The following is a 27748-nucleotide window of genomic DNA, read 5'->3' as shown; positions in this document are numbered from 1 at the left end:
CAAATAAACCAAATTCATCTATACGAGTAGTTATACTAAACCATCTCTACTGGAGTTGAGACCTGCATTTCTTAATAGTCATTACTGTTGCAGTTAAATCCTTGAATCATTTCAGTTCTAAACATTTATGTAGAGACAGTATTTATAGATACTAACTAAATGTAAAAACCCTAGCTGACAACACAGAAGTGAAAGTTAAAAGTACAAACTGCTAATGAGTATCATCCATAGGAATCATAGACTTGAGACCATTACCCCTTGCCATTTCCTACACTAGGCTGTGCCAGCTCTCTCAACAACGGTTAAGCCAACCAAGCCCAGGGTGAATTTATGAATATGTATCCAACTATCCAGGTCCTGTTTAAAGGAAGATAGTAAATAACATTGCTTTATCTGCAGGGAGATGCTGAGTAATGAATCTGCCTCTCTACCTTGTTTTATTGATCTGCGAAAGTAAGTTTTGATCCCCTGTTCTGGTATTTGTGGGGTTATTTGATTTGTGAAGGTACAAGAGATCCTGGAATAGCAAACAAAAGTGGTCCCAGCATTGAGCCTTGAGCGACATCACTGGTCACCTTTATGTTTTCTAACTGGCGTGTCACCCACACTGGATGTCTTCAATCTTTTAGCCAATTTGCCATTCATCTTAACAATTAGGGGTCTAGTTGTAGTGTACTTCTCCTTTGGCATCAACATTTAATATACAGTTCTAGAGAATGTGGGCTTAAATATAAGATGTTCGAATCCAGGAATGTCTAACTAGTATGAGTGTGTCAGCAAATAGTAACAAGCAGGACTGGCTTATCCAACAGATCTGGTATGTACAGTTCCACTTTGTCATAACATTTACACAGGGAGATGCAGTAGCATAGCTAGGGCAGGGAGAGAGGGGCAACTGCACCAGGCACAAGGTTTTGGGGGTATGGTCAAACTGATCCTGATAGCGAATGCATTCCTGACTTTTAAAAGCTGGTATTGCATTTGCAATCATACCTGAGCACTGGTCTAAACTGTAGCAACTGCTTGCTACATTGTAGCAAGCAGTTTGCTACAGTTTAAAAAGGTAGAAAACATTTTTTTAACTAAAGTCTGAGTCCTGTAGTGCTCCATGCAGTCAGGGTATAAACTGTAGCAACTGTTTGCTATATTTGTAGCTTGCTAGAATTTATAAGAATATATATTTTTTTTTACTAAAACATGGGCACCGTAGTGCTATGTGCAGGCAGGGCACAATAAATAGGGCATTAATGGATTGGCAGGAGGGAGGGGGGCATGTTGTGCATCTAGTCACCTGGTTGGTGTATGAGAACAAGGAACATTCATTTTTTTTTTTTACTCTTCAATAGAATAGCTTGGGGGTATGTGGCTCTACAATAAGCTGATCGCTAGATCAACTTAATACAGATACAGTAAAGTGCTTTTTTTTTCTCTTTTGCTGTTCACCTGAAAAAAATGTGGGGGTGGGGTGCTGGCTGAGCCAGCTATACTTCTGGGAAGAGAGATTGCTTTTGAGATTACGAACATAACTAAAAAATGCCTTGTAATTGTCTTTGGCTTGGGTAGCTATTTTACCTTTAAACCTGGCTTGTGTGTGGATTTTATTAAGCTCTTCAGTCATTCTTTTATTTCAGTGACAAAGGCTGCAACATTATGGGAATTACTCTTCTTACTTTTGGTCAAAATTCCTTTTCTTTTATTATTTAACATTTGTTAACCGGGGAAAAGTCCAACTTGGAACAAGCCAATTTTCAGCAGATGCCCAGGGAGAAATACTCCAGATGCATGTCTTTGTAACATGGGAGGAACCTGGAACACCTGGAGTAAACCCACACGAATGCAGGGAGGACATGCAGACTCCACACAGAAGGCACCCTCAGCCGAAATTCGAACCGGAAAACCTCTTGCTGTGAGGCGACAACGCTACCGCAGCACCACTGTGCCATCCATACTTGTTGATATAATGGTTCCACCACATGGGTTTGTTTCTGGGATTAAGCCTGCACTTGTTTCTACAGGGTGCATTTGCATCTATGCAGCTGTTTACCTGCTGGTATAGTGTGGTGGTGTACATTTCAGCATATTCAGTGGAGTTAACTGAGTTTGGTGGAGATTTCAAGCTTGCTAATTATCACTTTGGAGTGGATAGTTTGTCTTAAAGAAATTTCTAAAGTTACCTTGGGTGGAAGGGATCTCTAGTTTAAATTTTATTTGGAAGGAGACTCCTTTATGGTCAGACCTAACAAGTGATGAAGATAGGCAAGAAATGGTGCTAGATGCTCCCATATTAGTAAGGATAAAATCCAAGATGTTATTCCCCCAGTGGGTACTCTTACTAATTTTTCCAGGGTATGTGTATTGACAAAGTTGGGTGATCACGGCGGTGCAGTGGTTAGCATTGTCACATCACAGTACGAGGTTCTCTTTTTGATTCTTAGCTGGGGTGCATTCTGTGTGGAGTCTGCATGTCCTCCCTGTGGTCGCATGGGATTCCTTGGGTGCTACGGTTTCCTCCCCCATTCCAAAGACATGCAGTAGGTGGCTTGGACTCTCTAAATTGGCCTTATGTGCAAGTGTATGTGCAAGTGAGTGGTACGGATGAGCTGCCATGGCAGGGCTAGCCACCTGGTGGTGTAAACCTTGGCTCGTGATTATTGTCACTGTTGAAGACACACCCCAACCCCATGTGCAAAATGAGAAAAAGGGGTTGAAGATGGACTGATTTGTATTGACAAAGTCGAGGAATTTCTGTACTTATGCACTAGTGGTGGTGTAGGTTTTCTAGTCTGTAGTTGGATAGTTTAGATCACCTAAGAAAATAGTATTGGGTTTAATACTGAGTGATTCTAGTCCTTGTATTTAGGCATTGTGGCTTTCTTGTGTCATGGATGGAGTTCTATATCTAGCTAATATATGGCATGGGATCTTTTTTGTTTATTTGGAGATGAAGAAGGTCTAGTGCATCATGCTACTTTACTAGTCTTGATATGAGTATCTTTTGGATGTAGATGGAAACACCACACCCTTTTTCAGCTCTTTAGCAGTAGTTGGTCTAAACATGTGGAAGGTGTTATAGCCCTGCACAGCTGGAGTGCTCTTCGATATTTTAAACTATGTCTCAGTCACTACATCTCCTCCAGGGTGAGACGGGCTTGTAGGGAGTGGAGTTTCTTGTTCAGGTTCCTAGCATTAATCAGTAACATTTTCATATTTTCCTTTGTTTGTTTTTGTTTACTTCTTTATTTATTTAGTCTGATGAGATTTTTATTGTCTGTGTTAATCAAGTCTGTCATAATGTGTTCTTTGGCTTAACAAATGAGACTCATCAGGCTGATGGGCCTACATTTTCCAGGGGTGGTAGAAGGGCCTAAATTGTAGATTAAGTTTATCTGCTAGTATATTTGAAATGTCCAGAGGGTGGAAGTAGGTTTTGACATTTAGTATAAGTTCTGTACATTGTAGACTATTGCTTCTTAGTTTTCTAATATAACTAAGTAGTCCATGTTTTATTCACTTGCTCTCCATGTGTGTATCAAGAGACTGTGCATGTCATAAGAGGATTTACAGCAAAGATGGGTAAAGAATTATGTCAGAATTAGAAAAGAATACAACTATAGTTGAAATAGGTTGTTTTCAGTATAAAACAGTATATCTAGCTGCATCCTAAAATATAAAAAGTGTAGCAGTTTATCAGAAAAGTTATTCTCACAGGGTGGAATGGTATAAATTATAATAAGGTTAACATTTTGTGCCATAACTAGCACTCACTATAACCCATTATTCTTGAAAATTTTAGTGTGAGTGCCTACTGAGAATGAAAATGCATTAACAAAATAATTTTTGAAAACATGCCTTGAGGAAATACTAATGTCTCTCAGCAGCAGGTGCTACAGGAACATTTAAAATAGCAAGGATATTCAGGAGAAAATGCACTTCACAGTAGTATTAATGTCAAATTCCAAAGTGTAATCCTGATATTAAGTTTTATTTTGAATATAAAAATGTCAAATTTTGCTGTTGAGCAGCAAAACTATTTTCTGCCTGCTATATCTGAGCAACCCTTCATTCCAGCAGGAAAGTTGTTTATCTAGTCTCCAGGTTTCCAGAGCAAAGGGGAGTTAATGAGTCAGCCAGTGAACTTTGTACATTCATTAAAAGTGAAGAAAGCAAAATAAGCAAGTAAAATAAAGGATGCCTGAATAACAGCATCAAATATTTGACCTTTCCTTTATGTGGTTGACCATATACTACATGACCTCTCAGACAGGTGTACTCAGCAAAGGCCATATTTTTTTCTTGATAGAAATCCCTCTGTATAGAAAAGCATACGTGAATACTGAATAAGAATCAGATGGGAGTGTGCCTGGTCCACCAGCGTCAATATTCTTCTGAAATGTTCCCAACTAGACCAGATGGTCTATAAAATGCTGGAGTTTCTATATGATACTTGTAAGTGATGATACGATACCCCTTCTCAGGATATCATCTTCCACTGGGATGTCAGAATAGCTTTTTGCTACTGATACATTTTCTTCCAATACTTTAGTTGGACCAGGTCACAAAACAAAGCTTGAATTCCTGGTGAGGTGGCACAATGCATTGTACAAAATTACACAGAATTAGCCGCACACAGGGTGTGGGCGAGTCACTGATACACAAAATGTGACATAGCAAAGCTCAAAACTTCAGTATATGTGTGCATAAACAGACGCAAATGAAGTAGCACATGCAAATAAAGGAAATATAATGTACATACATATGCAGCAAAGACGGTGGCATGATTCAGAGACCTATGCAACAGTATCTCTCTATGAACAAAGGCATCCATATCATAAACTGATATTATCAAAATTCATGTGGGAGTCATTTCAGAAGTTGGAGCAATATGTAATCTGCAAAGCACTGAGGAAATATCCTATAACATTGTCTATGCCAGGACTATTTTTATTTATTTATTACATTTCTACACTGTGAAAGTCCACTAAGCCTAAAAGAGCCCATTTTCAGTGGAAGCCCAGGGAGAAAAGCTCTGATAAGAAGATGGATACAGAGAATATTAAATATTAAGTGGTACAAAACTAGATACAATGTTACACATAGTGATTACAGTAATATATACAGAATATATACATAAGAGCAGGAATTTTGTTGGTTGCCAGATGAATTCAATCAAAGAGGTATAAACAGAGATAGATTAATATAGCAATAACCCACGCCTGGGTGTGGGTAATGCTGGATTTACCCACGGTTGGCATAGTTTGGTCCCAAGGGCGAAGCCCGAGGGACCAAACAAAGCCAACCGTGGGTAAATCCAGCATTACCCACACCCAAAAGTGGGTTATTGCTATTATACAATGACATTATTTAAGAAAAATAATAATTACTTTTCTTAAATAATGGCATTGTATAATGCCTCCTTGCTGCCCTTCCGCCTCTGTCCGTTATCTGCGGCAGTTCTGATGTACTGCGCATGAGTAAGCCTACGCAGTACATCAGAGCTGTGGGCAAAAGCAACAGAGATCTTCTCCATTGCTTTTTACTGTTTTGCTATGTTAAATGGGTTTAACATAGCGAGACAGCTTTAAAAAAGCAACGGAGAATCTCCGTTGCTTATTTTAAAGCTGTCTCGCTATGTTAAACCCATTTAACATAGCGAGACAGTTTTTTGAAAAAAGCAACGAAGAAAGCAAGATCTCCATTGCTTTTTACAAACTGTTTTGCTATGTTAAATGGGTTTAACATAGCGAGACAGCTTTAAAATAAGCAATGGAGATCTCCGTTGCTTATTTTAAAGCTGTCTCGCTATGTTAAACCCATTTAACATACGAGACAGGTTTAAAAAAAAAGCAACGGAGAAAGCAAGATCTCCATTGCTTTTTACACACTGTGTCGCTATGTTAAAGGAGTTTAACATAGCAAGACAGCTTTAAAAAAAGCAAGGGACATCTCCGTTGCTTTTTTTAAATCTGTGTCGCTATGTTAAACTCCTTTAACATAGCGAGACAGTGTTTTAAAAAAGACTTATACTAATGGAAAAAGTCCGGGTGACCGGACCTTTTTCCATTAGTATAAGTCGATTTACAACGTGCACACTGGCCAATCAGCGTGCATGTTTTAGAATATTAATGGGGGGTCATGGTATAATCAGCATTATTGTACCAGTATCAACAAGTGATAAAAATAATAATTATGGATAAAATATCATCAGTCAGCAGTAGCAAAAAGCATAGGAGTTTAGTTATCATATAAGAAGAAGGAGGAGGTTAGATTATAGAGCAGGTACATAGCCAGGAAGAGTTGAGATGATTTTTGCAGTATTTGTTTGAATGTGGTAGTGCTGTCTGTGTTTCTTATAGAAGGTGGAAGTGAGTTCCATAGTTTGAAAACAGTGAAGGAATAGAGGAATTGACCTGCAGGTAAGGTGGACTTTTCTACTTCTAGAAGTAGATGATTTTCAGATCTTAGTTGCCTGCTGGGTTGGTATTGGGCAAGTAGAGTTAAGAGAGCAGGACAATATGTGGGTCTGTAGATTATTGTGTGCATTGTAGTTAGTTGGGTGAATGAGAGATGGTATTGAAATTGTAAAATTTGTCTTTGGACAGCTCAAGGGCTGATTCCATTATCTAGATGCCCCCACCACAGCACTGGAAGTACACTTCATGCAAAGCCAGCAACATCTTCATTGCATTGCCATGCTACACAGCACCATCCTACTGAAAAATGCTGCACAGCCTGGCACCAGAGGTGCAATACACAATGTACAAGAGACAGAAGCAGATATGAGACAAGGGAGACATACTGAGGAAGCCAGTGCCTTTGCAGAACATACACAGATTAATTAGTGAGAGATACAATACATTGCAGTACTGGCAAAGTGGCAACGTCTGGTCAATAACTATAAAATAATGTGACAATGTCACAAAAAAATACAATAGAGCATGCAGTATAACAATCACATTATGCTGATCAGCACGTGATCTGGTCATAGTGTGTATCAGACATCACAACTGCCACATAGGCTATGGTATGGTTAGGGTCACAGCTGGCATGTGTACAGGTGATAGTGTTGAACACAGTGCAAGCTGACTTCAACACTACAATGGTGAGGTAATACGTCATGGCAGATGAGGTCAGCACCATCTTTCTCAGGGTGGTTGTTAGGTATTAGGAATAACTTCCCTGTGATGGAGATGGGGTGCAAAGCTTGATGTTCCCCTGGATATTTGTGCTAAATAGTAATGTCAGAACTAGATACTTCCTGCAGTAGTGATGGGGTAGAAATATGATATCTCACTGAATTTTGTTTTTGATACACCTAGGGATTGAGGAGCACCAGACCTTATAACATTGTGTGTGTGTGTGTGTGTGTGTGTGTGTGTGTGTGTGTGTGTGTGTGTGTGTGTGTGTGTGTGTGTGTGTGTGTGTGTGTGTGTGTGTGTGTGTATCTGTGTGTACACTGTGCAAAGGCCTTTGACGTGGGACATTCCATCCACATGTGTTTAGACATTCCCTCACCTCATCCATGGAACATACCACCAGCGAAGGCAGACTCCATGACATGTGCAATCTTCTTACTGGATGTGCTACGGGAAAAGTTGTGTGCCACCAGTGATCTCAACAGAACAGTCATCTGATTGTGTCACCTTGGAGTTGCTGCCTGTCCTCACGCATGCCACACAACATAACTACCAAATCTGCAGTAGAATGTGGAGTAGCTAATGCTGCCTGAATAACAGACATGCAGAGTTGCTGACTGATTCAGAGCACTGCATGCATATCAGGGGTACTATGCGAGATATCAGCATCAGATACCCCTATGTAGATGACTTATCATGGGTATGCTACTTCAGAGGTGATGTGCATGTTTGTAACTACTATTTGAGCAGACACAGGGTGAGCCTATGTAGGGCTGTCAGACACTGGAAGTTTATAAGATTCTGGTGAAACTGTGTACACAGCCCATATATCTGCAAGGGTGCCTATACCTGTGGATTGGGTGATCCTGCTTTCTGCTTCCTCTCCTCCCCTTTCCTTCTTTCCTATATAACGTTTTCCTTCACATTTATTGGATAAACAGGCAGGCCACATATGTTTGGACTCCTGTTTTGTGCTGTGTTATATGCCACTAACTGCAGACAGCACCTCACTGCTATACGTCACTGTCTTTAGTGCTTTGAACACTTAATACTCTCTCACATTACGTTATACATGTGAGTCATGTGAGAGGTGCTATCACAGCTTCTGAGCCACTGTGAAGGTATTAGTGCTCAGTCAGTATAATGCTGCTCAGTTTTCATTTATGTAGTTTGCTGAATGGCATGTCAGTGGTATGCCTTCATGACTGTCTGTAATTAGCTCTTTGCCATGAAACACAAAGGGAGATACCCCACATTAACCCTTAGTATGGCCATTATTAGCAACAGTTATGAAGATCATCACTATAAATTGGAAAAGTAAATCTAATCCTAGTTTTAATGGGTTTGTTGAATTAGGCACTGCTGTATGTCAAAAATGATTATAAACTTAAGAGCTAAAGGCAAGTTACCTTAATTCAAGTACTGAACTATACTTAAAGTACTATTGGATAAGTACAATTAAGGATATGAGTGTCAACTTTAATGAGAAAAATACAGCTTTCATTATTTGAACTTTTAGTGTAAATTGTTTAATTGCTTATCTTTGTAAATATTCCGCATAGTTATTTGTTGTTGTTGTTGTGATAATTCTTGTTAAAACATTTTTTCAAAAAGAAGAAAAGATTATTTCTAAACTTGCTTGCTTGCTTTCTGGCCCATTATATGGACCTTCCAAATATGTGTTTTATAGCCCTGGATAACAACCTTCCAGTAGTTTTCTGTGCTGCTCTGTGAAAATCCATCTCTTAAAACAAATCTTCCTAGCCTATGGATATTACCCACGGGTAAGAGACTTAATGAGATGTTTAAGGTGTAAACTAGTAGATTTAAAAAAAAAGTAATGCTGTGGTAAGGCACTGACATACAAAAAATGTCCAAATATCTTCCAAGATGGCTGCATGCTGATAAACAGCTTCAGTTCAGATCTCCCATTGTGAAAAAAGAAATTGAGAAATAAGGGCCAAGAACTCTGCCATTTTTAGTAAATTCAGTTACTGGCTAGGAAGTACAATGCCTGGATACCAGCAAAGAAGAAATTCAGAGATCCTGAAAAAATCAACTGAAAAGTTGAACAGAAAACACAGGGAGAATCTTGTTCAAGCTCCATCTTTGGTGCAAGACAAAGCTTCCAGTAATCTAGAGGTACAAATGTGTCAAATATGCTCAGAGCTGATTAAAATAAATGAAACACTGAAGGAGTATATCAACTCAAATAAAAAAAGGGTGGAAAAATGTTAAAAGCTTTAAACAAATATTCAGACAAACTGATAAAATCAGAAACTGGAATGAAAAAAAAGGCAGGATGAGTATGAGACTACTCAAGAAAAGATGTTTCAAAAAATGGTAAAACTGGAGGACGGAGCACACAGGGATAACCTGGAATTTTCTGCTGTACCAGAGAAACTAGAAGGAACAGACTGTAGTAATTTTATGACAGCACACATAAGCAGCTGGACTGGTATTCCACAGCAGGATTTGTTAATTGAAAGGGTATATCATATGTATACTCAGTCCTGGATGTGAGAAAGCAGCCAAGACCTGTATTGGTAAAGAAGCAATGCTACCAGCAGAAAGAGTTGATCCTGACAAAACTGAGGCAGAAGGGCAAAGTATTCAAAGTTGGCGACAGTAGAGTTTTTATGGAAAGTGATTATTCACTGTATGCCAGGCAGACAAGAACCAATTTTATTCCAGCAATCAGGGAATATCAAGAGGTAGGTGTGAAATTCAAGCTGCTGTATCCAGCTCTCTTCAAAATATTTTTTTTCCTGGAGGATCAAAGTAATTTTTTGATGCAGAACAAGCTAAGGAGGAAATAAAGTCTGTTCAACAAACAGTGAGCAATCAAGCAAAAGGGGACTCTGCTTCCCATTCTTCTGGTAGTAAAGCTTATAGAGAGACTTTGCCAGTAAAACCTTTTTCAAAGTTCAAAAGAAAAATGCATGAGAGACAGAGAAAAATGCAGGGGTTGACTACAAGAATCAGGAGAATATTGGAATTGAAGCAGAGTCTAGAGATGAGAGATGGAAATGAACAGGAAGAAGACTAGCAACAAGGAAGTTAGTGAATAAATGTGAGGTTACAAAGCATCAATCCCATTTGTGAAATATGGCTGTACAAGAAAAAGTGGAAAAAATGGACCTTTGTTTGCTTAGAAGAGCACTACGGGGAAGTGAAGAGGAAGGAAAATGGTAACTATAAGTAAAACAATTTTGGTTCTTAACAGTACTTTCTATAAAACTTTTCATGATATAAATTACATATTATATAATAAAGCATTATCAGACATTCTTGTATGTGATAAAGATACTGAAGTCAGTAGAAGTCTTTCTTTCTTTCTTTCTTACTAAAGTCAATGGAAGCTTTTCTTTCTTTATTTCTTCATTTTAGTATTAAGAAATGTAGACATTATTATGTAAAACGAAAAACAGACTGGACAAAAACAAAGTTAATAGGCTGCAATCTTGGGTTGCTGAGTTGGAGGATAGGATGTAAAAGTACATGGATCATAATATGTGTAGAACTAATATGTTTTATCTTACTTTTGAATATATGAATGTCTGGATTAAGACCCTTGGCTTAATCTAATAGCAAGTTTTAAGTGGAAGTAAGTACATAAGAGAACATTGAATGTATTGAAAATATATCCTTTAGCAGTACAGATTCTGTATATCTTTAGAAACCTGCAGCTGAGGGTTACAGTTTTTTTCTTATGTTTCCATGGAGACAAGCTGAGCATAGGGTAATTAAAAGCCAGAGTACAGATTTCTTTAAGGTTAAAAGTTACTGTTTTCTGAAAGCTTGCAAGTTGATTTTCACATCTGGGAGGGGAATAAAGATAAAACAAGAACAGGCAGCATAAGCAGGTACACAGGCAGTAACATGCATCTTAGCATAGATAACCTTAATTTTAGGTCAGATAATGCTTGTGTGTTCAGCTGTCTGTTTGGGACAATTGTTCCTATTAGGCGGATTAAACTTCATTACCTGACGATGTAAACAGTTTTGTGTGTTTGTACTAAGTTAATAGGTTCTGGGGGTGTTTTTTTAGGGTTTTCATTAAAACAAAAATTCTTGTGAAATGTGACATAGGTTTAAATGGAGAAGACAAAAAACAGCATAAAAGATCAATCTGCCAAACATTAGTGGGTGCATGTACAACAAAAGCTGAAAATAAACATCTGAGTAAGCTGTCATATATAATAGGTGGGAATAATTATTTCTTGCCATAACAGTAACACTTTCCATATGTTCTTGGAATGTGACTGGTCTCACAGGTATAAACAAAAAGGAAAGATTACTGATTTATATTAAGAGATGCAGAATGCAAATAATGCTACAGGATACACATTTGGAAAGAAAAGAGTATGTAAATTTGATAAAGAAATAATTTTAGGATGGATATTCAGCAGGGTATCAGGGATAAGTGAAAAGGGGTGTACTTATACTAATTGCTAGAGGGGGCCAATAATGATGTAAGATGGAACAAAGATAATAATGATATATTTGTTGCAGTAAGGGGCTACTGGCAAGGGAGAAGGATTATGCTGGCATGTATTTATATTCTATCTAAAACTGCTATCATGAAGCTTTAAAATAACTGGGAGAAATAATCAGCTTTCAGCAGAGAATATTACTTAAAGGTGGGGACTGGAATTTGATTTGCAACCATGAGGATGTATCCAGGAGGCCTAGAAGAGAAAATATAACAAAAGAGGGTAGATTGCTGAAGAATTTTCTGAGCATATTTGGTACGGAAGACATAAATTCAGTAGTAGGAACTCAGAGAGAATTTACATATTATTTCCCAAAGTACAGTAACTGGGCTAGACTAGACATAAATTATATTTCACAGGAACATGTGCATTTAACTGAGAACTTTGACACAAATGTCATAACTATTTCAGATCATGTGCCAAAATAACTAAAATAAAAATGAAGGTTAATGAAGTACACATGAGACACTGTAGCTTCCTCACCTATCTACTAAAAAAGAATTTAAGGACTGAGTAGTGGAAATTATTCAGGAGTTATTAGGGAAGATAGAAAGTTCTTCAGACATTATAGCTAGTTAGTAGGCTAAAACAAAAATGGAGTTTAAAATAGGGTAGAAATAAAATAAAAAGAGATATGAATAAGAACTATCAAGAATTATTTAGAGAAGGTGACAAAGGTTAAAGTATTTCAGAATAACAGGAATCACACAGAACAAGAAGATAAGCAACTACAGAGCACTAAAGAGAAAATAAGGGAGTACCTGGATAATATGCATGAGTTTAGAAAGATTGCTGTTAAGCAACTGTTTTTAATAATAACTCCAGAAAACAAAAATTTAGAACAACAACTTAGGCAACAGAAAGTAGAAAGAGTTGTTGTCAAACCTAACAAGAAAAACAACCAGAGATCCTGTACAGGTGTTAGAGATATTTCAGAAATTTTATGAAAAAATTGTATAAAGCGGAGAAATGTGGAATTCAGGAAAAAGCACAAATGGAAGTATTTATGGAAGACATAAACATGACAAGGTTAGAGGCTGAGGCTGAACAATTAACAGTTAAGACAGAAGGAGATGAGATAAAAATTGTGATGTATAACCAATCTGCAGGAACGTATCCAGGAATAGATGATATTCCACTGGAAGTTTGGAAGCTAGAAGGGAATAAGAAAAAAAAGATCTGGAAAGTTTTGTTTAACTATATTTTAAAAGGGGAGAGAGAGAGAGAGAGAGAGAGCACCAACATTCTGGAAAAAAAAAAGCTGTGGTGGCTGTAATATCTGAAGATGGTAGACCCATCAGATCCAGCTTCATATTGGTGCATTTAAATTTTAAACCATGATAATAAAGTGTTTATGTGTATAATGGCTAAAAGAATGTCAGCAGTGTTGTCAAAATTGATAGATGTGTGGTAGACAGATCAGTGATTGATAGATGAGTGTGGTTTTATGAAGAGGAGAAACATTTGACAACATTAATAGAACACTGATGATACAGAGGGAAGCAGAATATAAGAAAATACCACTATTGTTGGTGGGTCTTGATGCAGAGAAAGCATTTGATAGAGTAAGCTAGGATTGTATGAGTAGGGCAATGAAAGCAATTGTATTCCCTGATACAATAATATGGATAATTAGGAGGATATATTAGGGATTAGAGGCAAAAATCAAAGTGAGAGGGCTCCTCTCTGATAAGTTGTGTCTGAAGAGAGGAACCAGGCAGGGGTTTACACTTTCACCTTTGTTATTTGGGTTATATTTAGAACTATTTGCAAAGAAAATAAGGGATTCAGAAATTTGAGGATATAATTGGTATGGCAATCAAGAAAAGTTGGCTTTGTTTGCAGATGATATTATTTTGTACCTGATAAAACCAAAAAAGGACATATTGAAGATATGGAACATTCTGAGATGGTTTCAGATTTTTTTCAGGATATAAAATGAATGAATATAAAACAAAGCCTATAGCTGTAAGCTATGTACCCACACATGAACTGGTTCAGCAATACCCATGATAAAATGAAACATTTAGGAGTATGTGTTAAAAAGGATGCTTTTACGACAGCTAAGGATGTGTGGGAAGAGACTAAACAAAAGATATACAAAAATTGAAAAACTAGAAGCTCTTGTCTATAGATACGGATAGCAAGATATAAGCACTAAAAATGTTTTAGTCCCTTTAGATTTATGAACAGGTCAGGCATACATTTATCAACCAGCTGAGAAGTTGTGGATAGTAATTAATAAAGAGTTGAAGGATTTTATCTCAGATGGAAAAGGGGGAACAGTCAAGTAGGATAAGTTTATCCTTCCAATACAACAAGGTGTTTTAGGATTACCTGATTTGAAGGGTTATTTTAGATCTACACAGTTAAGGCTCTTGTATATAACATGAGTAGAAGACTTCAATTCAAGGTGGAAAGAGATGATGATGAAGCAGTGGAGAAGTGGAAGAAATAAGGAGAGAGTGAGATTTTGGATGCATTAAAACCAAACAAATCAATGATCTGAAATGTCACATTGCCACACTTTATTAGAACAAAATAAGAAAACACAAAGCGCTCGAGCCAAAAACACTCTTTCTCATTGCTCATAAAATCTGTGTAGAACACACACAGCTTAAATATATGTAAAATTACTTAAAATTACCCTGCCAGCCTATCAAATCAGATATCATAAGTAAATAATTAAATGATTAAATAATGAATACTAACAATTTAAGGTACTATACTTTCAATTTACAGCAAAAAAGTGTTAAAGCATCAATAAGCATTATTTAAAATGCATTACTTAAAATGCATCATTTAAAATAGCAATAAATTACCCTAAAACTCTATAAAATAATAACTATACCAAAACTAAACTATTGTATATAATAATACTTTTTTTTAAAATATAGGCTTAAGACTAGTCATTGTATTAATACCAGGGTGTGTATCAGCTCTGTAGTAATTAATCCGCCTATACGCAACCAATTCAGTTCTGTTCACTATATCCCCACCTCTATGATGTAAACTAGCTATCTGAAAAACCCTAAATTTAAAAGTGTGGTCCTCACCTAATTGTTGTATGTGTCTAAATAAAGCAGTTGTATCTATCTTCCTACTTATTTCAGACAGATGTGAGGATATTTTATCTTTCAACCTTTGGTTAGTTTTCCCTATATAGAAACATGGACATTTTACACAATTAGCTAGACAAATAAAATTTTCCAAATTACATGTGACAAACGTATTAAAATATTTTTTTGAGCTATAGGATGGATAAACACTTATCAGTATTTATAAATCTACAAAAACTACAATTAAAACATGGGGTAGTAGATTTATTCATATCTAAACAATTGTTTCTTTCTTATATCTTTATAATTTACATTTGTTTAAGATTTCATTCTTTCTTATATACAAAAAAAGATCTGTCACTCAGAATTTTATTTAAATTACTGTCTGAAGTAAGAATTGCCCAGTTCCTTTCCACTATAGCTTTAATACTGGGTGTATGTTTATTATATTTAGTTAAGCAGCCTAGAGACCATTTCCTACTTGCTCGATTAACATGCCCTGTATGATTATACTCATTACCAAATAGATAAGGTTTACCAGATATAAAATGCACAGAACTTACTACTTTCATAGTATCTTCTATCATTTTCAAATCATATCCTCTGTTTATAAAATCTGCTGCCATGTTTTCCATTTTTTTAACAAAGTTTTTGTCTAAAGAATTAAGCCTACTGGCTCTAAAGAATTGACTTTTAACTACACCCTTATAAATATATCTAGGGTGCATGCTATCTGCACATTTTTACTACGAATAGCTGTACGTAATTGATTTTCAATACAATTAAAACTTATGTCCAAAAAATCTAGTTTTTCATGAGAACATTTAAGTTCAAATTGCAAAAAAATCAGCTCTATAACTTCAATGTTCAACAAATCCATTTAATTTCTCTATTTCCCCTGGCCATAAAAAGAAATTATCATCCATGCTTATAAAATAATGCTATTATTCTGAAATGCAACCCTTGGTGTATCCTCACTATAAATGTAAAGTTCCTCCCACTGAGCTAGGACCAAATTTGTGTAACTATTGGCTACAGGGATTCACATAGCTACCCCTAATAGCTGATAGTAATATTCACTATTAAAAAAAAACATTGTTTTCTAGCACAATCTCTAACATCCTACAAATGAGTTCTATTTTGTTAGATGGAAAGCCACTGGGTTTACATAAAAATTATCTAATAAATTCAACACCTATCCCATTAGGGATAACTATAAAGAATGACTTAATATCCAAAGCTACCAAACAGCATTATTAAGCATAACATAGTAGTGTAGATCATTCAACATATGATTAGAATATTTAATATAACTCTTACTATGGATCAACAAAGGGTGTAGTATATTCTCTAAATACTTGGATATAGTTGTAGTAGGCCATTGAGAGTCAGAAACAATTGGTCTCATTGGAAGATGGCTAATATTCTTATGATTTTTTGGTAGTCCATAAATAAATGGACAAACAGGATGGGCTACATATAAATAACCATATACCTCTGGTGTGATGGACATGACAGCCAAAGCTCTATAGATTCAAGCTTTATAAACTTTTTGTTTTCCACCTTTGACATTTTGTTAATTATAGAATTTGGACAATTATGTAAGCAAATGGTAAACGGTCTGAATCTTAATTTCTTTGTGGAATGTTTGAGACATAAAAATTCCTTCTATTATCTTTGCTTTCAAAGTCCTCTGATTTAGCAACCATTGTAGAATGTTATTAACATTTAGTAATTAATTTTAAAAATATTTACACTATGTTGTGTAGAGCAAGCAAAGTTTCAGATAACATAGAATGCAGTTATTCTAAAGCCTGACACGGATGACAAGATTCATCTCTTGAGATTCTTGGCATCCATGTCTTGAACACTCAATACCATGGTTACAAAGACCCAATCATAACCCTGTATGTAGTGCCAAAGACCCAATCATAACCCTGTATGTAGTGCATGAAGGGTCATGATTATGCTCCAAAACTGGAGAAAAGATAAACTTGTTAAGTGCTACTGTAGTGTGAGACCCGACCGTAACAGCACTTTCAAAGGTGTGTAGCAAATCTCACATACCCCCTAAGCACTGTTACAGTGGGGTATAAGGGAAGGGATGTTCTTTCAGTCCCTGAATATCTTTCCTCCTAGGTCCATGGAAGTTTGCAGATGTTAGTCTCTAAGTAGCTTTAAAGTATGGCAGTGTTTAAAAACTGTCCCTGATTTTATTCCTTATTTGCTGTCTATGTGACAGAACTCGCTAAGTGCTTTACTGTTTTTCAAATCCAGTAAAATACATCACATTTTTTTTTATTTTGTAACTGATAGTGGATAGAGTAGATAAGATTCCATGCACTACAAAGGGTTATGATTAGGTCTTACCAATTGTAACCTGTTATTATCTGTTCTCAGCATGGATGCCCAGATTCACTTCTCGAGCTTTGCACACAAAATAACATGGCTGTGATCAGAGACTTGATCATAACCCTGTAAACACACATTTTCAAATGCTCAATTTTTAACATCTACTAATGCATAAGTAACTTTTATACTGTAACAGCTGCCTTTATCTTCACCTGCATATAATCTAATTAGTAAAATATATGTGTAATTGTTAATACATATTACTTAATGTCTATTCATGTATAATACTAAATGTTTAGAAATGTTTGTAATATGTTGGAGCTTTTCTCCCTGAACTTCCAATAAAAAGTGTTTCTTTTTTTTACTAAACCCAGTTGGGCAAACCCGGTAACAAAAGCAAAATAAAATAAAATAAAAACTTCTAATATCATGAATTACAAGTAAACATTTTAAAAGTGCTCACAGGAACATATGCAGTCTAACTGCCAATGACACTAAGCTTACTGTTGGAGTGGGTTACCTTTTACACATTCTTGACATTACAAAGCCTTTGCTGAAAATTCCCATCCTTGGCAAAATGTGTTCTCTTAACAGCTTGTGCTGTAGATTTTAAGGGCTGGGAAGAGAAAGGGTGAGAATATGATGTTACATTTGAAAGTAATCTTATAATTTCCCATGTGCTCCCAGTATCTCACCATTCCTCACAGACTTTGAAGATCTTTAATTCTCTTCACCACTGAAGACAAAGTTGCTTTATCATTATGTGGTGTGTAGCTTTAAGATAAGTCATACTGATTTAGAGAGTTTATTTCATGTTTACTGTCTGGTGTGCATTATCATATTTTTTTGCCAGCAACATGTGGGCTCCAGAGGAAAAGCTCATATTGTCTGAAAATTCTTTAACATTTTTCTGCATATAATGTTTTTGTCAACTCCCTATCACTAGCATGACATCCATTTCTGCAAGTTTTAGATCCTTGAAATATACATTACAGATTCAGAAAGAGATTCAGTAAGAGAAGAGTGCATTATGGGTTGGGAAGGTGGCCTAATGGTTAAGGTGGTTGCCTTACAAACACAAGTTGCAGAGTTTGAGTCTCACAAGGGATATAAAAATGAAAGTAGGAGGTATCAACACGATCAAGTCCTTACAATAGATGAATTCCAGTCATTAGACACGATAAAAGTCCAAAATACTTTATTAACATGAAGGAATGAGCGCTTTCGCGTAGTTCTAGCTACGCTTCATCAGATACATTCACAGAGATGTTGCTACATTTAAATATAAAACTTTTTGGCGGGATCATTAACTAATTAACTTGTTAATACTCCAACTAGATGTAATTATTAGCCTTCACTCAAACTAATTGCATTTAGCCACAACAAACAAGGTTCTCCAAACCAAAAGTAACAAACCAAAACTAAAATAACAGGACTAAAGATTTTTCTGCACACATCAAAGCGGCATCTCTCATTATCCGAAAATATAAAATGAGCGCGATGGCAACATTAAGATAATCCAATAAAACATGCGCATATTTGAGAACTGATGCTAGATCTACCATCAGGTAAGAAAAAACAAGTCTCCCACTACCATATATAGCCATGAGGAGAATCAACATTATAGTAATATAGTATGGTACATACCAAGATAAAACATACATCTATCCTAGAACAGCGTAAGATCCTTCAGACAGTCAAACAATGGACGTCCTGAAATAGAAACTCAAACGGGAAACAACAAAACAGCCTTGCGCTGAAGTCCCGAACTTGACGATAGGACCTATACACATGCACTTAATCTCATAAAGTCTCCATAAGCCAGCAGATGTAGCAGCATGACTGTTGCAACAAGCAACCATACTTCGTCAAAATCTTCAAAGAATACTATAACTAATAAAAGTAAAATGATATCGGGAGCCCCCTTGATCAATCAACATAAAGGGAATTAACCTGATATCCGGTCCTAATGCCCGCATCACAGCCTCCAAAGGCCAACACGTGACTCTGGCAGATAGCGCCGGACAATTACCTTAACAATAAAAAACTCCGTAAATATTAAAATCAACTAACTGGGACAATGTTAAACATACCCATGTTATTTGTAAACAGTAGCATAAATGCATCCAAATAATGACCAACATATGGTTACCCATACCTCATTTGTTAACAAGAAGATGAAGTATGGAGCATATATATAACCAACCCATCGGACACAAAACATTGTGTCCGAATAACTAACCCTCCACATTAAACTATATATCTCTCTATAAAGTCCAGATTGTACAAGACCATGGATTATAAACCAATGCTACATACACTATGTAAAATATCTGACTAGAAGATTCTAACTATACATATAAAAAATCTAGCATCATAAACATTTAAAATTCTCTTATATAAATGTATATTCCTTCATAAGATGCATAATCTAAAAATACATACATATAAAGACAAAGAATATATGAAGACAAAGAAATAAAAAATATACTAAAAAATAATAAAGGTGAAAAATGATAGTCAGTGACAATTTATAATCAACTATCAATTACATAGATATTACTTAAATCTATAGCAATATAGACATAAATTACTTATGCTCATTCCTAAAACCCAATGTAACCACATAGAGGGCGGTAAAAAATGCTCTAACCAGTCATATATCACATGCATCAATAATGATTAATATATCCAACAAAAATATATATAACATGCATACATATTGAAGGTAATGCTATTTCCTCTCCATTAGCACGGGTTTGATAGAAATACAACTATTCAACCCTGGGGGTAAATGTGCTGCTAACTTCAAGATCCAATACAACTCCGCTCTAGCTAAAGCATTCTCATTGTCACCCCCCCCCCTCTTACTCATCACCAATCCTTGCAACACTTTAAAAGTAAAAAAATGTGTGTGGTATTCTTTCACATGCCTGGCCAAAGCATTGGTTTCATCTTGCCTACGAATACCATAGAGATGGTCGTAGATACGATCTCTTAGCCTCCTTTTGGTCAACCCTACGTAGAAGGCTGTACATAAAGAGCATGTGGCTAGATACACCACATTTCTAGTATTGCAGTTAGCATATTGGTTAGGTTCAAAGATAATATCCATAGAAGGATGTTGGTATATTTGTGTCTTAGATATACTATTACACCTATTGCATTGACGACAAGGAAACGTACCTTTATTCACAATTTCTCCTAGGGTCAATCTGCTAGAGTCTCCAATGTTAGTGACATGTTGATCATTGCATAGCAACAGTTTAAGGTTATCGCTATTCTTATAGCAAAACCTAGGCTTGACCCCAACAATGTCTCTAACCTGTTTGTGTATGACAAGGACATTCCAATTCCTCCTTATTACCTGTCTGATACTTTCGACATCACTAGTGTATTTAATGGTGTAGTTTACCATACTGCCATAGGTTTTGGGTTCATAGAATCTCTTATATGTGGGCTGATCTAAAACTACCAAGTCACATTGATCCGGTGGTTCTATGTTTCCTAAGATTTCCTGTCTTATCCTCTTAACCATTACCGGGTCATACCCTCTATCCCTGAATAAAGTCTCCATTGATTCAGCTTCTCTCAACAGATCTTGTTGATTAGGACATAGTCTAGATATTCTAGTGAATTGGCTTCTTACTATGCCCTGAAACGTATGCCTGGGATGCATGCTGTCGTACGCCAGAATTGCATTTTTCCACACCGATTTCCTGTATAGGGTTGGTATGATGTTACCTTCACTAGTTAGCCTGAGTGTAACATCTAAAAAATGAACCTGTTCAGATGAGTGTTCTTTGGTGAACCTCAGGAAATCTGTTGTTGATTCAAGGTATCTTAGGAAAATGTCAAAACCTTCAATGGTGCCCTCCCATACAATCAGTATGTCATCCACAAATCGTTTGTAATACTTTATAAACCTAGATGACTCATGTGGGAATAGAAACAATTGCTCCCACCAATGGACCACTAAATTGGCGTAGGTATTCGCACAGGGGGTGCCCATGGCCACCCCCCATGTCTGTAAAAAATACCTGTCACCAAACATAAAGACGTTATTATTTAAAATAATGTCTAACAGCTGACAAACCAATATAATCCTATCATTGGAGAAGGTTGTTGTCTTATGCAACAATTCTCTAACATATTGTATCCCCACCTCATTGGGGATTGATGTAAACAACTTCTCCACATCCATGGTGATGAGGAAATATTGTGTCCTATCCAAGTCAAGATGTATGCTGTTCAGACTATCTAATAGTTGGTACGTGTCCCTCAAAATGGTGGGGCAACTATTAACAACTGGTCGTAACATTTTCTCCAGAAAAATCGATATGTGGGAGGTTATCCAACCATCTCCTGACACTATCGGTCTCATTGGTATGGGCCAGGCTCCTTTGTGTATCTTCGGTAGCCCCTTTAGAACCGGTATGACTGGATGGGATTTTAAGAAATATCACAAGGGATAATTGGCTAGGCTTACAATGGCTCACAAGGGCAGTTAGCTTAGTACTGACTTATGAAACTTGCTGTTATAATATTCATTGCATTTTTACACCCCTGACACCCCTCCAATCTATACATACTAATTTCAAGGTCACTGTACCAAAGAGTAGGAAATGTCTTATAAAGTATGTATACCAATCTCAGACACTGTATAGATTCTTCAAATTCACTGTTACAGTTTTGTCATTGTGATGAGGATCACAATTGCCATACCTGGATTTACATCAGAGAGTAATTTATGTTATTGCAATGTAGTATTTTTAGTTTATATATTTGTTAACCAGGTAAACCATCTGGACACAAGTATCCCTTTTCAGGGACACAGTAAGCAAATGAAGGTGGAAGGAATCAAACTCAGTACCTTGGTTATAGGAAACAGCTCCTTAACAGTTTGGAGCCTCAGTCTTTTGCAGTAACTGCCGGACGAATCCAGATCAATTTAATAGTTAGCAGTCCTACCTTACAGCATTTGGATCTCCAGTTTGATCCCTAGCTAGTATTATTTTATTGTGAAACTTGGATGCAGTCTCTGTGTCAAATTGTTTTTACAAGGGTCTTTTTGTTACTTCTACACCCAGACATGTGATAGGTGCTTACATTTCCCCACATGTGTATAGTGTTATTATGAGTATATGCACATCCTATGAATGACTGCCATTTAGTCCTGAAATAGTTTCTCTTTACAGCTACTGATTGCCAGAAAAGGCACAAGCTCCCGATGACCCTCATGTGGTTGAAGCCAATATTAAAATGGAAGAATATATATATTTATGGGTCTACATCAAAACATCTAAAATCCATAACATCTAATTTCATAATACTGAGACCAGAACATCTAAAACCCAAAACATCTAAAATCCATTACATCGAATTGCATAACATCTAACACTACAAATCACAAGAAAATAGCATCCACTCCATATATAATGACACCAAACTACCAAACACACTTTTTACTACGTTTCCCCATGTAAGGGGCTCCACCCCCACACCCCCCATATATTAAATATACCAACTCCAAGTTCGCACTACAGTGGGAAAAAAGTTAATTTCCTAACCCCACTGTATCAAGCCCCCCCTGCAGAAATGTATATATGTATGTATGTATATATATATATATATATATATATATATATATATATATATATATATATATATAAACCATTGCTGTCTGTTATTTTGGTGCTGTTTAGTTTAAAATGCAACACCGCAGTGAGTTTTACTGCAATGTGCTGATTAGTGCAAGCCAGTGGTACACTTTTAAGGTTTTTTGCCATTTTCTACACTGTGGTGTGGTGAGACTAGGAAGTGGCTATATATAATTTATGGGAGTTGGGGCCAGAGGTTCCACATGGGGGTACAGTGGGGCTTGACCCCCTCTAAAAATATTTTTTTGTGTTTTTTATTATTTTTCAATTGGCAGTTTTCAGAATTTATCTTTTTTGGAAAACCATCAATTAAATCATTGTATTTTTATGGGACATAGGTAAACCATATTATATTATATCATATTATAGTATATTATATTATATTATATTATATTATATTATATTATATTATATTATATTATATTATATTATATCATCTAGTTAGCTACTTTACTGTGGACAACTGTCAAAGGCAGTTGGTGTTATCAAATTTACTTAGTAAACCAATTTCAGATAAATAAATATGTGCTCTGATTTGAAAATGTATGTAAATTCAGTTGTCTGGTATACATATTGCAGTAATTTCCAAAAGTGATAATTTATGTATGGCACATGCAAGCTCAAATATTATATATATATATATATATATATATATATATATATATATATATATATATATATATATATATATAATTTTTATACATATATTGACCAAATAAGCCTGGTGAAGACAAGTGTCCCTTTCAATGGTGACCAGGGAAATAAATTATTTGCTCAGTCATACAGTAGGCCAATGAAGGTGGAAGGAATTAAATCCTCTACCCTGGGCTACAGGAAACTACACATTAATAAAGCCATCTGCAATCGCTCATGAAAAACAAACACTCCAGCAACACATAAAAATACATTTTATTGACTGTTTTCCCATTCCATGCAAATGTTTAGTCATGGTTTCATTACCAGTCTAAAAAGAAAATGGAAATATGTGGTTTTGACTTACAACACTTAAATATAGCTTCCTTGTAATTAGCCACTCAGGCTTTTACCTCATCAAGGAAACCTCATCAAGAATCGTGATCCCTTATGAAGTCTCTGTGACAAGATGAAATTTGGAGTTACAAGTTGAAAGGTTCTATCTATCTATCTATCTATCTATCTATCTATCTATCTATCTATCTATCTATCTATCATTTTTTAACTTTCACCTATAGAAGCATCTTTCCCCAACACCTTCAACACATGTATTCGCTTAGTCCCAAACCTAGTACCGTGGCTAATCCCACAAGTAGCAGATTCTGGTATATGTAAGATAACAGGGAAAAGACTATCATTTGTAAAACAGAACTCTAGATTAAATGGTTGTTATGCCTCTTCTATACAGAGACAGAGTAAACAATGATATCTAACATCTGACCATCTTCAAGATATTTTCTAAGTGCAGGTCTGTGGTAATATGTTCAGTATCACAAGGGGTTTATCATTTCGCATACACCTCTTTTCATTAAAAGAACATCATTTTAAGTGACTTTAATGCTACCATAGCCTTACCATGCCCAAGTCATTTCTGAGCTTGTCACAGATGAAAATCTTGTCTTATAACCAGCAGGACAGCATAAACCTGTCTTTCTTAGATCACTTGCCTAATACATTAGAAAAACACTTACCATGTGGGAAGGAAGAATAAATTGTTCTCATATTCAGAGGTTGAAGTTCTCGAAAATTATTCACTAGTGGAATGGGTGGCGTTCTAGAAACTTCTGTAGAAAACAACATATTCTGGAGTGCACCAAGCTGAAGGAAATAAAAGTTTGTCAATGCAAAAAAAAAAAAAAAAAAACAGTACTACTTTAGTTATCTAATCCACAGAAATGTCAATATTCTCTGTGACATGGGTGGAGGGTATTCAGAGACTGTTAGAAATGTCACATAAAGCTACTGACCATGAGCCTGTGTTTGTAATCTTGTCCTAGCTATACATAATAAGGCTACATAAGTATTTTTCGAAAGCCATCTCTGAATACCCCTCCAAAATAATATCTACAGCAATCAGAAATTCAAACATTTATTTTCTTCAATGACCATCAATAATTCTGCTCACATTGGCTGTCTCTCTTTAGCAACCTAAATAGACTGTATTATTTATTCCATGATAAATTCCTCAGATTACAATTCCTTTCTTGTCAGTTACTATATATAATAAATTGTTAAAATATATATTCCTGTAATCAAGCTATCTGATTGGTTAAATAGATTATATCACCCAAATTAATTTATCTGATTGGCTAAACAGAATCTTTTTTTTTTTGTAGTGAAAATTATGATTACCGTCAAAGGAGATCCATTCAGAAGTTAGCAAAGTCAAATCAAACTTGCCATCTTTACAAGCTGAAGACATTCACAAAACTAATTAAAATAGTATTGACCTATACTGTAGCATCTTAGATACCTTTTAAATGGGTCTATATTAAATCAGCGAACACTTACATAAAGTGGGGGTCTTTGCCCCAACACCCCCCAACAAGGGGGGCTGTGCCCCCCACCCCCTCCTTAAATATACCAACTCCGAGATCGCACTACAGTGACAAAAACGGCAGAATAATGAAGGCGGCCAAGCGATTTCTTTCCCAGGGAAAGAATGAACTTATATGCTGTTTCGGTATTTTGCCATTTTGTGCTTTCAAGTTCGTTCAAGAAGCATTCGAAAGAATGCATCTTCAATCATATAATAGGGAACCTTTTAAACATGCACAATTTTTTATTCAGTTTTTAACTAAAAACAAAATCTGCAAGTGGAACACAAGAAAAAGCAGAACTGTATCTGTTTAAGAGAAGTGCTATTATTGGCATAAATTAAATATGATTGGTGTTCTGCATAAATTAAATTTGACTGTGTTCTGCATAAATGTATGCATATAAAACCATATGTTCATGCACAATATGCCAACTACACTTCTCCACTGAGCTGTTTCATTGTAAATAGACATATTAAGAAAATGTATACTTCTATATAATGGTCGTTTAAAAGGGTAAAACAAGTGTGTTATATAACAGTGATAATTTATTTTTTCTTGACTGGGGTAGAGCATTGATCTTAATGTACTGTTTTCAGACTCAGCCCATGACTGCTGCCTATTAGTTATTCTGTCTCAGTGCTATTAATCCACTCGAGTTTTACTATAAAAGGTAAACCTTATTAGTAAAGGGTAAGTCTATCTTCACCATTGGTCTGCTGGTGATTATCACTACAGATGACTGAATGTATCAACCACAACATTTATTCTGTCAATTTGCATGGATTTGTGCTATATTTTAAAAACATATTTTGTTTTGCTTTGGATATTATTAAGACCTCCAAAAATTACTTTGTTTGCATAAAATATATTATAGTTGCAATGTAACTCCCATCTATGTTTTTCCTAGAAGAACTTGAGCAATATACCTCTGAGACTCACACACATTGAAAGACTAGTAATACAGAGCTCAGGCTTATGCAATAGACTTAGGGAGAATGTAAGGCAGCCTCTCCCATGAGTTGGTAGCCATTCTTCTGTTGTGTAATAAATAAGGGGCTCGCTGAGGCTTGATGAAACACACAGCTTGTCCAAGAAATAGTGATTGTTTTTAGGATTTTAATAGACTTTGCAAAATACTTTTTACCTGCACTGCTCCTTTAATTATAGGTAACTATTCATCTATTGGTAATAGACTGGCAACTTAGTTTCAGCTTATGATTTCAAAAGCTATCCATAAAAATGCTGTCCCATTTGCACATACCTTATGTGAGACATTTTTCTGTCTGGATTGTCATAAGTATATATCAAGATGCCACTAGCTTTGATGAAGCCTCTGAAGGTGAAAGCTTGTTACCTGCTTCATTATATAATTTCTTTTCATATCTAATGGGCCATTTTCTTATTTACAATATTTTTGAATTTCCATACTCATGTCTCTCCAGTATGGACTTAATCTGGAAAAACACAGAGACTATGAGTGTGATAGCTATTACTATCTCAACAGCACAATACCAATGATAACATTTAAGTACCTATATAAGATCTTCATAGGCAATAAACTGCTATTAATTAATTATTCAAAACACACCTTATGGAAAGGAGAGGAGGACTAAATCACAAACTAGCTTTTATGCAATAGTCCTCTTAGGTAAAAATTTCTCAGCACTGCAATTTACCTAGTGGTTAAGGAATTGCTCTGCAACAGAAATAATGTTCTGTACATCTCACTTATCAGGTGATCTTAGATCCTTATCACAATGATTTTATAAGCCTTTGAATGAAAACAAAAATCCCCAGCTGTCTGGGGGTGGGGGGCAAACTGCCATGGTTTAGGGATGCATGAGAGAAACTATTCAGACTATAGATTCTACTGAAACATCAGTCGGCCCTTAATTTCTTTTCACTGGCTAGTGAATCTCCTTTTCATTCTTACTAAAGATAGCGTATGGGTGGGCTAACAAACTGATATTCAGTGCATCTTCCAAACAGTGAAAAAATTATTCCATGTGTCCATCATTTCAGGTTTCTGGCACACTGTGTTAAAACCAATCCAGTCCACTTCTGGAAAATTACTTTGAGAAAAAAGCATATGTAGGTGTGTGGTTTGAGTTTTTCAAATATACTTCAGTTGCACAGTAATCAGTAATTATCATGATGGCCTATTAGATTTTTAGTTAATTAGTGGGTATAAAAAAAGACAAGCCGCAGCGGTACAGCGGTAGCATTGTTGCCTCACAGCAAGAGGTTCTCCTGTTTGATTCTCAGCTGGAGTGCCTTCTGTGTGGAGTCTGCATGTCCTCCCCGCAGTCGAGTGACCTCCGAAAGACATGCGTGAATGGGCATGTCTTCGCTGAAGGTTGGGCGTTGGGCTGGCAACTCAGCACCATAAAAATCTGCCAATCATTAGCGGACCGGAGTTCCACTGTGGCGACCCCTAACTGGGAAAAGCCGAAAAGACAAACAACAAGTGGGTATAAAAAAGGGTTATATTTCTAAATGCAGCATATTATTTCATATAACTAGTGCAGAAAGCTT

At 36.1% G+C, this 27748-nt stretch overlaps 1 protein-coding gene across 1 annotated transcript in view; it reads right to left on the bottom strand.

Moving 5' to 3' along the window:
- The window catches only part of CA14 (carbonic anhydrase 14), a 449592-nt gene that overhangs the window by 83867 nt on the left and 337977 nt on the right, over nt 1-27748 (bottom strand). Inside the window, exon 8 of the mRNA XM_044079914.1 lies at nt 24365-24491. Within this exon, the coding sequence (XP_043935849.1) occupies nt 24365-24491 (127 nt within the window). The remainder of the gene's footprint in view (nt 1-24364; nt 24492-27748) is intronic.

Source organism: Protopterus annectens, chromosome 8.part0 (assembly GCF_019279795.1).
Source record: "Protopterus annectens isolate FY-2018-M chromosome 8.part0, PAN1.0, whole genome shotgun sequence".
Classification (NCBI taxonomy): domain Eukaryota; kingdom Metazoa; phylum Chordata; order Ceratodontiformes; family Protopteridae; genus Protopterus; species Protopterus annectens.
The sequence above is the reverse complement of the archived record's forward strand: the minus strand, read 5'-3'. Positions and strand labels throughout refer to the sequence as shown.